This window comes from Wyeomyia smithii, chromosome 2 (genome assembly GCF_029784165.1).
Source record: "Wyeomyia smithii strain HCP4-BCI-WySm-NY-G18 chromosome 2, ASM2978416v1, whole genome shotgun sequence".
NCBI lineage: Eukaryota > Metazoa > Arthropoda > Insecta > Diptera > Culicidae > Wyeomyia > Wyeomyia smithii.
Window position 1 is genome coordinate 92,836,943 of NC_073695.1, and position 14,310 is coordinate 92,851,252.

A 14,310-nucleotide genomic window follows, 5' to 3' on the forward strand; every position below is an offset into this window, starting at 1 on the left:
GATCGTAGCTATAGTTTTAAACAGTCTGCGGGCTACGTTTCTTTCTATAACTTTCAAACCACACGTTTAAACATTATGAAATTCATTGTTTAACGGTTTAAAAGCCCATTAGTTTGAATTCAATTATGTTCATAGCTTCTGAGATATAAGAGTAATGATAATTTTACATTCTGACGCAGCGCCAAAACTAAAAGTTTGATAACAATGAAATTCAATAGCAACCTAAGCGGCCAATGGACCCTTCATTTGACACCAAGATAGAAAGAATCGGTCAGACCATCTCTGAGAAAAGTGAGTGCGAAAAAAAAGGTGCACATACATGCAGAAAATGCTCGATCCCGAGCAGGAGAAAATATCATTATAATATCACAACCAGATATTGGAAATACACCTCGTTTTGATCTTAATATGGTTTACATAGTTGGTAAAATAAAAAAAATATAATAATACCAAAATATTGTTCCTTCAAGACTATATGAATAACAACGCTTGATATTTCAATAACAAACCATGAATTTGCATTAAAAATCACGAAAATAACCGATTCAGATATTTTCAACTTATTGAACACTGAATGCATAACTGATACATTATAAATAATCAATATCGAACAATTTTCACTTAAAAACTTACTTTTAATCAGATATTTTAAAATCATCTCTTTCTTAGTTATATTATACTATACCTAGTTCTGATGCAAACATATGGTATAAACTTTCAATTTATGAGAAGGAAACATCATTTCAGTTTATTTTAAAACTTTATTTAATAAATAGATTAGAGATTAAATCTTACAATCATTTCACTGACAAACATTAAAAAACGAACGTTTCATTCAAACCTGGCAGTCGAAAACGCTTTTTCAAAACAGTGAAGTCTTATGTTTTACGCGCATGTACAAATATAATTTATGCATAAAAACTTAAATCAGTAACATCCGTAGTAGTTCAGCACTAGCATGAAAAGGATAATACGACATTTGATACAAAATTGTTAAAGCCTAGCGAAGAACGGTAAAGTTGAACATTTTAAGAACATGAGGACGTTTAGCATTTCCTTGATGAATCTAAATGCGTAGATTGGGGTTTGTGTACTTGACGTACTTCAGCAAGGCATCGTTTTCCTCACAAACCCACGGCTTCACGTGATGGCAGGCAACATCGTGCCAGTGCACTCCATCATTGTAAAAATTGTTCAGAATAGCTAAACAATTCTCAGGAGCACCACCTTGGAGCAGTTCTCGATTGTCCGGCTGCGGTTTTCCGATTCCTCCGTTCTCGGACCAGTCGTTTTGGTTTCGCACGTTGGCCGGTGCCAGTTTCTGCAGTTCGGCAGTCCAGAACCAGCCGTTCACTGCTACCGGCTGCAGGTCCGGACGATCGCAACCTTTGAAGTCACACTGCCGCCCACTGGTCCAGATGTATTTTTGCTATGAAAGAAAATATGCAAATTGAAATATTAGTCAAAGGATGAAGTATGAATCTTTTTTTAAACACCTATTTGAAAAAACGTTTTTCACCATGTTATGGCCTGAGATGTATAAAATGTGATTTTAAAATGAACAGCGGTCACATTTACTTCTTAAAGTGGGTTTTAAAATTTATGTATAAATGCTCTAAAATTTCAAGTGAGTGAACAATACTCTTCTGGCAACGTTTGTTTTGATTGTAGTAGGTAGTGTATATTCTATTATATTTGTTGTTTGTTGTTTCGGCACAAAGGGATCATGTTTCCACGAATTTGAGGAATCAAGTCTACCCAAAAGAACTAGTTTAGAAAACTTATGTTTTGAAATATTTTTCTATGAGAAATCGGTTCAAACAACACCGATTCTTTTAGTTTTCATATCTGTCAATCTTATGTTTATTAATTTCATGTGAAAAAGGTAATCATAGATGATTTAATAAGCACCCTTAATTTCAACAAAAAATCTTTCAGAGGTGCTTGTATTCAATTTTGTTGAAATTTAGTTTATTTTAGATCCTGTGTTTTCTAATTCGATGTTTTATAACAGGAATACTGTTCTAAGTAAAATGTATATTTTGTAAATTTACACTTTCAAACTGTGAGAATTGAAATGGATAATTTTTGTTTGACAGGACGGGGATAGGCAAAAACGACAAGCAGCGATCCACCCTACCACATCTTTTCATGAATAATGATAATTAATAAAGGACCTAAAGGTAAGGAATTCTCGACTTCATCTGGGTCCTCAACCCTAATTTGTATTAAACAAATATCCCTCTTATCCCAAACATATAGGTAGTTTTATCAAAACCGTGTCAAACTACGATGATGTCAGCAAAAAAGAGTTTCGGATCACGCATTATAAATAAAACAAATAATGAGGCATAACTGCACGCAGTTGTAGCGCTTGCCATTGTAATTCGTACCCAATAAGCAGGTGTGTCCGATCGTAATTATTCAACATTTGTTTTATGAAGATTTAGGTCGCTTCGCGTCGTAATAATGGAATACTATACCGTTTTCTTGGCCGTCCCTGTTGATAACATAAATCCCATCGGGTAAAACGTACAATTTTGCAACTGTTACATAGCAAAATATGACGATAGTTTCATTGTAGTCAGTTTTCGGATGCTTGCAAAGCGCCGTATTGGTTGTTATTCAATCGGTAGCTTCTGTGCATACTGACCAGTAGTCAGGTGTCGTCGGTGTCTAGCGATTGATCAGAAGAATATTCAACAGGCACGTCAGCAACGTGCCGCCGGAATAATGCCCGCACCCCCCCCCCCCCCCCCCCCCAGCTACCAAGCTGAGCCAACCGCGCCGGTCTGTCCACTTTGAAATGAAGATTCATAGATTATGCAACGGAATTGGTCTAAAACATCGAACACATGCTTTGATTTTAATCTCGGAAAGTTCAAATCGTCATTCAGGAGAGACAATAAATGCGGAAAACACGCTTCCGAGCATCGATTGTTTTGAATGCTGATGTTAAGGCTTTCGATAATGCGCCAACGACATTGTGAATGATATATGTACGCTGATATAGTGTTAATTGAAGTGCACTTAGTTCAGTGAGGCTAGCTAGTGTGACATACAGAAATTGGAATGATAGCCCTGGGGGGATTTGGCTAATACGGAAATGTAGGTACCGCGTTTAACTGTCATATGTCAAGTGGTTTTTGGCATTATGAAAAAGAATTTGAAAAAAAAAAAAACTGTGATGGTTTATTTCCAGAGAAAATGCATCTAACGATATCATATAAACAGGTTCAATATGATACGAAATAACCTTTACAGGAATATATTATGCTTGAATATACTTAACAATATGTATCAAAATATATGATTGGTGTTATTATGTTTTATTTCTCAATGCGGATTTTTCTTCCTACATGCAAATGCGGGTGTAGAAAAATAAGTAATATATTACGCAACAAAAACTGCCTTAAGATGGGCTATTTTTCGAAACTACGCTGCCCTATGTTAAACATTGCGGAGCAAATACTGTGGAAGAGCCGGGAGTTGATGAGTGTAAACAAAATTGCTCATGACCATAAAACTGTTCGATTTAAGGTCTCTCCAGTGAAGTGGTAAATTCCTCTCCTCATAACTGTATGCGGACAAATAAACCAACCGCATCAGCTGTGCAGTCACGCGGAATTGGGTACGGTAAGTTTACTCTCGTTCGACCGTAAAAACGTTTATAAAACATTGGAAACCCGACACAAACAAGCACCCGTGTATGTATAAGCGAAGATGTTGATCCTCAACAGATCACAGATGCTGTAAATATGCTACTTATTCGAACTGCATTGAAGGCAGAGGCCACACAAGCGACACGCACGTATAACATTAATCGGTTTGCAAAGATATAGCAACCTGGTAGTTTACGTAATATGTGATAATTGTTATCTCACAAAGTGGGTCGTCTTCGGCTGGCGGACGTGAAACAACACTAGATGAAGCATTACTGTCGCATCAGATATCCGAGCTTTGCAGTTGTCGGATGAAACACTATTTCTGGTTAGTAACAACCTTTGGTAAGTATTCTAAATAAATCTAAGCTCCCTCTGTCTTCAAGGATGGACACAACTAGTTTAAAAAAAATGTGAAACTTTCGATTTTCACTCTCGCTGTCTCGTGTTGTTTGATTCATAAATTCCATTTAAACGCCGTGGGATGCTGAGCAAAATATGTGACTGCAAAGCGGCTTGTTGTTATCCGGGTTCTCTTTTCAATTTTTCACACCAATAGGCATATGTAGAGGTACTTAACTTCATACGAGATGTGTTTTAAAATGTGACTACTGCTTGAAATTGATGCTGCATACCATACAATACTCTATTAGTGTGGAGTGTTTCCTTGTCGGTGTAGACGCTAAGTATATTGATACATAAGTGTTATAAGAGTTTGATGATTACTATAAATAATAGCAAAAATTGCCGTGCTTTGTGTCCTATGTTGTTGGGTTCGTCGTTTAATAGTTAATGTCTTTTTCGATTTTTTGATTTTCTTCTCATTTTCTTGGTTACTAATGATCGAAAAATGTGATATTTAACTTTCTTAGCGTGATTGAACTTGGGATGCATGCTTTAACTGATGTGCGTGAAACCTCCACTTCACAGTACCTACTCGTGTTTTTACGATTTTTTTTTTTTGAATTTGTATGCAACCTTTAATGCAACCGATGCTGATAACAGAATAAAATTTCTCATGACGCTGTTGCATTTTGTTCCGTGTTCAGTGGCTCGAAACAAAATAATCATTGTCAGTGTTAATACCGGTCGGTGTTTCGAGGGTCATCAAACATTTTTATTAAATTCGTAGTTGTAATTATACAATTGAGAATCGAAGATCCATGACGGTTGAGTACTGCTCAATAAATCAGTTGTCGTGGTTTGAAAAGATTATGATGGCAAAATACCATCAATCAATGCCTTATATAACATGTCGGGAAAAAAGGGCCAACTCAATTATGAAATTCACCAGACTGTCCAAATCGTATACCGAAAGCATAATGGTTACAAAAACACGCACACGAGAGAAGCTGTTTACTATGCTTCCACCCGGCAAAAAAAAAAGACTTGGCATAAAATTTATTTAAAAAAAATTACAATAATAATTTATGCAGCAGTCTTCGCACATTGCGGTCAGCCTCCACCCAGAAGGTGAAAGTGGGACTCGGCACTCGAGTAGCAGGCATCGCATCACGAGACGACCCTCATTCAATGAATTCAGAGTGGAATTCAGACTCGCAGGATTCGTTGACACTGGAACGTGACACGCTCGAACAACACAAACCAGTCAAGAGAAATAAAAGAAAACTTTCCCTTTTGGTCGTTTGTAACACTCTTCCAATCGAGTGCTGTAAATGAATGATGGCAGTTCCTTAAAGGTTTCCTATATGATAGCCATATTACGTTCCGGTAGCTGCGACCCAGACAATTACGTAAGTCGTATTTTTCGGAAGGACCTAAGTAGGACACTGGGCGGTGGCTGAAAATTTCACATCAAACTGGTTTTTTGTAACGAGTTATTTATCTGCGAAAAGGTGATTGACGTTGAGTGTCTGTCTGTTTTATAACATTTATTGAGGATTGGCGATTACTATGCAAAGTGCGTATTAAAGTCTCATCGAAGCTTTTCTACATCACTTTTCGTTCATTATATTAATGACCGGTTAGAACAGGTGAGAAATTTATAGAATCTGTCTGGAGAATATAATAAAATATTCGTTTTTCAGCGGTATTTTGTGATTCTGTGCACTAATTTTAAAGATTCAATGTTGAAAACCTTAGGAAAGATCGTTTAATTCTCGTTTTTCATTTTTGAAGCCGGGTGGAATCATCGAAAGTAGCTTTTGCAATCTTCACTACTAGGTTAAATACCTTATTAAATCTACGCGGATACAAATGCTTACAGCAATTATGCCTGCTTAGCACACAAATGCAGCATCAATTTCCTTATGATGTTGTAAAATTGATGAAGATGTTGTGAATGAGAAACTCTCGCAGAATCGGCATTTCGTCAGTTGTTTATAATTTTATTTTCCCTTTCAATCTGTGGTAGGTAAGCTTATGACTGACAGTAGTGAATCAAGATTTTGTTGCTTGTTTTGAGCGGAGTAACCGATGATTAATCGACTCGTATTGAACCAATCAGCTACGCGGTAACTTGAAGCCTTGTAGCAAAAAGACTTTTTCTACGTTTCATGTGATTAACTATTAGCATTAATTCTGCAAAAAAAAAACAGACATTTTCCGAGTTTATTTTTGAGCCTTAAGTTTATTTTTACGCATGAAATTTCAGAGATTTGCAGAGATGGTTCAAGAACGCTTCTGCCAGTTTAGATACATTAAAATTTATTAAAAACTACATTATATCTTCAAATAAGTGCATTTGTGAACTTTTCACTCTTTTAGGTATTTCTACTGCTTTCTTCATTTCAACAGCCGCATTACAGGGGAGTATCATTGTGACTATAATTCAAATAACTTTCAAAAATGAAAGAAAATTATGATTATTAGAAAATTAGTAGCTAGTTAACGTCGGATAAGTCTCATTCAAATAAGGCCCGTGATCAGTTGGTTACCCTCCAATGTTGTAGAACAAGTTAGGGTTGGAAAAACGCACAACTTTACTGACGCATACCAAGAAGAGTTGTAACAGTGCTTGAAGTTGGTTTTGAAAATTATATGGTTAAATTAACTTAATTAGTTGGGTCTATAGTTAGAATATCACCCTAACCATATTCGTGCACGTAAACTATATAAACGGCCCTTCTCAGAGCTGAAAGATTTGATACCTAAACAATGGCATAGTTTTGCGACAATAATAGGGTTCCCAAGCAACAAAATTTGTTTCGATCATGAACTTCGGGCATCACAGTAACAAATTCTTATGTGAAACTAAGTTGCAGCTACATTTCAGTTTATTTTATAATGAAAAAAAAAAACGCAAAAGGTGGAGCCGGTTGCAAAATATTCGTTGTTTCAACAAAAATTTCAAAAATAAAACAGCAATGACTATAAACTTACGTATGAAATTAGATAACACCCATCAAATTCAGTAACGTAGATAAATCGTAGAAGCAACTTGGACGAAATAGAAATTGCATGAAGTTGTGGTAAACGAAAGTTTGTCTGACTAAGGATTGATCTTTTACTATCTCCAGCAACTTGATCCACTTATCAGTTGGTAATTTCGAGAATTATTTAAATCGTAGCTACGATCTTAAAAATATTTTGCATTTTATAAACTCTCTACCAAATTGTGAAAAAGGGTTCTGGGTGACTTCTAATCCAAGTATCAAAAGTTACGTCGCAGTAGAATAAAAGGTCAATTAGTAACATGAGCAACGTTATTAATATATTTCCCTCTCTTGCGTTTTAAAGATATCGAAAGTTGCAACAAGGGCTGTAGAGAGCATTGTTTTATCATCACAGCAACATTTCCGTATGTGAATTGATTGCCTTGTGAGACGTACTGGTAACTTTGTTTACCTTTGGGCGGCGCAATTTTGCTGTCATTTATAATTTCAATTGTGACTAAAATGCCCTTCAAATGTTGTACGTGAAGTGCCAGCACACTAAGAACAATTATAAATTGAACAACATTTCCACTACGCTCACAATTACTCCTCCAGAAAAAAGCACAAAATTCTAAACCTGAACAATGTTGCTACTGACTGTCAGAAAAGTGAGGTTAAAGGGATTCGGAGAGATGGTCTATTGTTTTGTGTATCTTGCAAGCAACGTGCCAGATAAATCTGGATTTTGCCAGATTTCTGTTTGCGAGCCAGACAAACAGATAAACGTCAGAATCTGCCAGATATTTGAAAATAATCAAGATATTTGCCAGATTTCATCCGCGTCGTCTCGCAAAAAGGTCATTACTGCAAGTTGAGCAGTGAATGGCCTTTACCTACCTACGCCCGGCGAGAGCAAAAAAAAAGGTCATCACTTTTAATTCTGCCAGGAATTTTCTCCAAAAATGAGTGCCAGACTTTTTATTTTCGTTTTGCCAGATTTTATTTGAAACTTAGTGGCAACGCTGCAAGTTGCAAGTATCACGTTGGCAATTTATTTGCTCCGTCTACAAGATCTTTTGAGTGGAGGTTAGGTTTTCAACTACACTTTTCCTGTCCAGATTACATTTGAAAGAGACAGATTGTGGTTTGAAAACGCCAACAACAAAAACAAATGCTGTCAAATGCCGTAAGAAAAATATGACAGCTGAGTGAAAACGACTTCAACATAAGTTGAAATGCAAATTAACAGGAATCTACATATCTGTTGTCCTCATTAACAGCCAACATTTTACAATCTTTCGACAATCGCTATGTGCCAATTTTGCCGAAAATAAAAACGATCAGTTTACATAGGCGCCAACTTTATAGAATTATTGAGGGGACAAGATAGTTTAGAAAAAAAAAATGGCGTGCGGGTTGTGGAGTTTCAAAATAACAAATAAAACGATCAGGAATACGAATTCTTGTGGTAGTGCGAACAAAAATGCCAACTTCGTAGTTCGAAAGTTTTCGAGTGTTTTCTGTTCCTTCCGTATATTATATGAAAGTATTAGTGAGAGTTCTCACTCTACGTATGCACTCACAAATGCGCATGGTGTTGGTTGTCTGTCAGTTGGATTTTGTGTTTGATGCGCGATGAAGCAATTTCGGGATACCGTAGGAAAGCGGTTTCCAATATTCAAACGTCTAAAATCGTGTGAGAATAAGCGAGATCTAAATATATCTGTTGAATCTGCCCACAATTTTCTAGCAACTGACCTTGGATGTGTGAGAAGCGTCAAGTTTATGGCGTCCTCTCTAGTCCTCTCAGAAAAAGAGGCTCTAAGAGTGAAAATTATTATGCTTTCACAGCACGCTGATCACGAGCTCATTTTTTCTGATGAGAAGCTATTTGTCCTGTAGTTTGAAAGCGAGGTAAGTTTCACCTGGCTTTAATCGACAAAGGTATCGAAGTCAATGCTGTTTATTATCAAACGAAAGTTTTCGAGAAAATCTGAGGTTTCGGAAACGCTTCGGAGATGATCACTATTCGTTCCAGTAAGGCGGTGCACCAGCGCATACTGAGAACTTGGTTCAAGGCTGGTGTAGGGATAATTGATGGATTTGCTGGATAAAAATGAATGGGTGCGAAGCTCCTCAGATCTGAACCCAATAGACTTTTTGTCTGTTCGTACATGATGTTGAAGCTTGCTGATTGAGAGATCTTAAACTTGGAACAGTTTACAGTGGTTACCCAGAAAATTTGAAATGAAATGCCCATGGAATCCGTGCGTGCCGCCTGTTACATCAGGAAAGCGTTCAAAGTTGGAGAAGCTAACAAAGGGAAGGGTTTTTCCAAAAAAAATGCTATAGATTTTCACTATGAAAAGCATTTTCGATAGATAATACTCAGGAGATAAATTTGACGTAAATATTCAACTTAAGGAAATTGTATCCAAATTTATTGAACACGGTGTAGCGATACACGATTTTCTGATTTTTAAATATTAACTTCAGTTTTTAAATTGTTCAGGAGATTTCGAGCAATTTTTATGCTTTATTTGAAAATCGAGGAACGTTATAAAAAAATTCAAATCATGTTTTGCTCAGAAAACGCAGATATAAGAAACTGGTATAGCTAAACAGCCCAAAATGACCCTCGTATAAATTATTGGGAGGGCATAAAGTGCCTTGCTTCCCTAAAGTTGGCGCCTTTGTCAGTTTTCTAATGTATTTCAAAAAATAGAATAATTTTTCAGAATTTATTAGTATTTGAAATCATTTCATGTTATACTAAAGCAAATTTGATAATAAAAATCAGCTCAACTTGTTTCTGATTTATGTAATGAAAGGAATAGTGTTCGCAATTTATTTCACAAATTCATCATTGTACGAACTTCCCAGAACTAGTAGTTGGTGAGAAAAATGTCTCTACTTCGTATACGTTAGGACCCACCACCGTCACCTTGTTTCGCTTACCTTTCCGTCGACGATCTTCTGCTTGATCCATTCGTTTTCGGGGCTTGTTTCGACGGACACGCTGTCCATGCACCGCTGCCGGCAGTAGTTTCTCGCATCTAGCCAGTCTTTCTCAGCGCCTTGTAGAGTAGGGTCACGCCAAGAGAAGAAATAGCTGAAGAAGAAGAGGGAAGAAGAAACGGAGAATGATGATAAGATCCCACCGCTCACGGACCAGAAAAATAAACAACAAAACAACTATCAATTTTGAAGTGCTTCGCGTTTAGGAATGTAATAGATCATTAGAGATGGTTTCGTTTTGCCAGAACCTGACTATTGTGTACCACATCACATTACTTAGAATTGCCTAACACTAGTGCCATCACAAGGTTTTCTGAAGGTTGATACACGCAAAAGTTGGATTATGCTAAACGACATCAATATTGAACGAAATTAGCTAAATTTATTTGATTAGGTTCATGCCATATAAAACGGTTTAAAATTTTAACACATCTATTTTTAACATATGTTTTTACATCATCTAACCTCTTGAAAGGTAGTATGAGCTCCCTACACCCTGGTAAGTAGACGTTAAATTAGTGCATACTGCAATCTATCCTTTGCAATTGAAAGGATGCAGCAAGGCAATTATGTCGAGAGAAAAAAGTGCCGCGAAAAGTCGCCGTATTTTAGTTTATATTTATGGTGAACAGAACCTCTAGAGACGTCAATTGATGCGTTTCAGCTGGGCATGAAAGAAAAAACATTCGTCGACAAAGTGATATTTCTTCACGACAGTGTCAGACCTTATGTTAACAAAGTCGTAAAAGCTTATTTGGAAACATTGAAATGGGAAGTTCTGTTTCGTCCACTAGTAGGATCGGAGCGCACCAAGTTTTTTTTATCAATATCGCGAAATTTTTAAACACATTTGCAAGCTGAATATTTAATTGGAATTACGAGGCACAATACAAATTATTTATCAAATGTTTTTAATCAGCGCTTATTTTTGGTCAACTTCCTATCGTAACTGAATATTAACCAGTGAAATCCAGTTTCCGGCACATTAACCGGAATTTCCAGATGGTATCACTTTTGCATCGCGTGTTTTGTTGTGATTCAAAAATTGAATTGAATTAGGTAATTCATTGCGTTGCGCCAAGAAGTGAGTCCTATGCTCTTTAGACCCTATGACTTAGAAAATAAACATTGTCCAATTCAAAAACTCAGTAATTCAATTCATTGGATTAGCTTTTTCGAAGGAATGAACCCCCGAAAATGGGCACACATTTATAACGTTGAATCAGAACGAATACTTCTAAAAAGTTACTCTCCAGACATATTTTTAATTGAACAAAACGCTAAATTTGGCCTAGAAAGCAAAATTTTTCTGTCTGCCCTTCGACCATGCGATTAACAACATGCGACGATACAGTGGCCAACAAATGTGCAAAATAGTGCTAAATGCAAGTTGTTAATTATTATAAAGTTTAGTAGGATTTTTTTTCTCGTTTTCAAGTTCGATAGCTGGGAATTTAAACATAGTTCGCTCAACTTCCCGGAATCGTAAACGTATCGAACAGTATTATTACGCATGCGTTTTTGAATGAAAAACATCTTCCCGTTAGCTTAATTACTACATAAGTTGCACTATTACACAAACCTAATTGTAATTTCAAACTTTATCATTCAGCGCAGCAAACGAAATTTAATTTCACAGAGTTCGTAGCTTTCTACGATTGAAGTCACCGCAGCTAGAGATTCCCACGCATCGGCACTGAGAGAGATTGAAAGCAGGTACCTACGGAACAAAACATAACTCACCCCTTTCCATCGGGAGCTCGCTCGTGGATAATACGGTTCGCGCACAGGTGTGGGTTCGGTGCTTCCAGTATCCTTCCGTTGGGGAACTGACCCATAGAGAGGCCTATCAGAGCGACGAACACTACAAAGCGCTGCATTTTGTTTTACTTGCTTGTACCACCGATGCCGCTGCTGTTAAATGTGCAACTTCTGCCTCTATCAACACTTATTTTTACACTACAATTCGGATTAGACAAGGAAAATGTAAAAAAGAAGGAAAATTAAAATAAGTCGTTAACACTCGCGTTCCCAACCGAACAAGCGCACAATAGATCCCAAAGCTGATAAAAATCACTTGAATTTTGTTTTAAATTTTTCCACCTGCTCGATTGCGGTTGTGCAAAACTCTGACGGGCGGTTTCAAAAACGATCTTTATTTGAGAGAAAACATCGACAATGAAGCTATTGAAAACAAAAATAAATCCCGCTTCAGGTTTTTCAGGTAGCTACCTTACGGCGCGTTGTGGATCACACACTAGCAGGTTTTTCGAGACTGGACAAAAAACCTGGTGATACACCTTTATTTATAGAGACACTCTCGCATTCCCGGGTCTAGTGAGATGCGATCGTACCGTAGCGATGTTGCGTCGCGCAATGATCGCTGGCGTTCGGGACAAATGTTGCAATTGCAGTGCCGGTGCGACGATGAATTGGTATATGCGAGGTTAGAATATTTTCGTTTTCAAATTTTTCAAACATGGTTTCTGTACCTGTTCATGAATTGCACTTCGGTTGTAATAATTGTTTGTACTTAACCGTATTTATAAGCTCTCAATACATATTGTGTTACATTAAAAATATGTCACATATCAATATTTGTTGCTTGATAAGACTCATATAATGTAAATGTTTTTGTTAAAACTTTATTTTTTTACTAGAACCTGATTGTAATTTTTCGAAGGTGCTTGTGAAAAATTGATTGGAGTTTGTTTTTCAATATTATTTTCAATATTGGTTTTGGTAAAATTCGACGATTTTGAAAATGATTATGTTCTTTCCTGTCTTAAAACTCACTGCGACTAGTTTGGTAGATCTGGAGTGAATTGTTTTATGTTATACCGTTGTGGACCGTAATGCGTATAAAACAAGCCGGTTAAAGTTAACCAAAACAATAAGCATTATATTAGGCTAAAAATTGTACATTTTTGATAACAAGCTGTATCCTATATGCAAAAAATTCAATTTTTTACAATGCTTGCATTGAATTATTTTAGAAGATGTAAATATGATTGAAAATAGGGTGAACGCATTGCTGCCGAAAGTATTGTAACGTTTGCGAAATAGTTTATTTTTGAAGCATTCTGCGATACCTCGCGAATCAATTCGAACCTATGATTTCTGATTGACCTGTAAGTTTGCTTTGGTTATGATATCAGTTCTGATTTTGATATTATTTCATGATATCAGTTTAAATTCAAGAACATAAACGCTTCTCCGAAAAGAGTTATTAAGAAATGGCGATTTTCGATTGAGATGATGTCTTCTGCAAAGTAATAGATAGTAAAATTGCAGTATACAAATGCATTCATACGACTACGTATAAACATTCAAGTGAAGATTGTTTCAATTATAGATAGTTTATATTCGTATCCTAAAGCTTGAACACGGCTAATTATAACAATTTTAGTTACATTTGGAGGAGGTTTCTCAGTACTTTTCGAATTGCAATGGAATTGTGTTACATTTTCAAATATAATTTCTAACGGTTTTTATCACGTTTCTTTCTGTAATATTCGGCCACATGCTCAAACTTTATAGTTTTCATTAGTCAAGGGTTCACAAGACAACCTGTTTATTTCGCACATTTTTTGTTCAATTCGGTTATGGTTACAGATAAAAGAGTTTTGTTATCTTCAAGTGTAAGTCAAATATATTAGCTCATCATCAAGAGAATCTCTGCATCGCAATTATTTTTAATCCTATAAGAACTAACTAGCTGAGTACCTGATCTTGCTCGAGATTCAATATCAGCTCCCTCTTGTTGTAATGGTGATTTAGAATTTATTGAGGTTTTATTCTTTACCTCTTTTGAATTGATAATTTTGAACCCAATTGAAAAAAAGGTCAAAGCGACTATAAATAAGGTATGATAATCAAATAATCAAAACGTTTCTAGTTGTGTGGCAAGGTGCTATTGCTCTTTTTTCCACCGCTAAGTGGAGCTCTGTCACCCGCCGAAGTCGAACGCCGCGACCAAATAACGAGGAACTGCGTGACGCCGGGGTTGCACAGGAACAAGCGCAGCAGCTGGAGGCAGCGTTACCCACGAAAGAGGAGCCTCGCTCAGCTACTCTTGAAGATGGCTAGAGGAGCATCTGATCTGCCATAGAAAGTACCTCTGTAGCGCTACTAGATACAAGGGCTCCGAATCATAGAAATGACTGGTTTGACGGCGAATGCAAACAGTTAGTCGAGCAAAAGAACGCAGTACGGGCGAGGATGCTGCAACACCGTACGAGAGCGAACATGGAACGATACCGACAGGCACGGAACACCAAAAACACAGTCCTCCG

General features: G+C 36.8%; 1 protein-coding gene across 2 annotated transcripts; it reads right to left on the reverse strand.

Annotated features, from left to right (window-relative positions):
• Positions 1-741: 741 nt before the first annotated feature.
• LOC129721335 (uncharacterized) lies at positions 742-12,296 on the reverse strand. 2 transcript variants are annotated; one of them, XM_055673782.1, is made up of 4 exons: positions 12,248-12,296; positions 11,759-11,974; positions 9,956-10,109; positions 742-1,429 (listed from the first exon to the last, which is right to left on the reverse strand). In XM_055673782.1, the coding sequence occupies exons 2-4, from the start codon at positions 11,893-11,895 to the stop codon at positions 1,067-1,069; spliced, it is 654 nt and encodes a 217-aa protein (XP_055529757.1). In that variant the 5' UTR covers positions 11,896-11,974; positions 12,248-12,296; the 3' UTR covers positions 742-1,066. The 2 variants fall into 2 exon arrangements, with proteins under 2 accessions (XP_055529757.1, XP_055529758.1); XM_055673783.1 differs by having other exon boundaries at positions 12,119-12,280.
• Between the last annotated feature and the right edge of the window lie 2,014 nt (positions 12,297-14,310).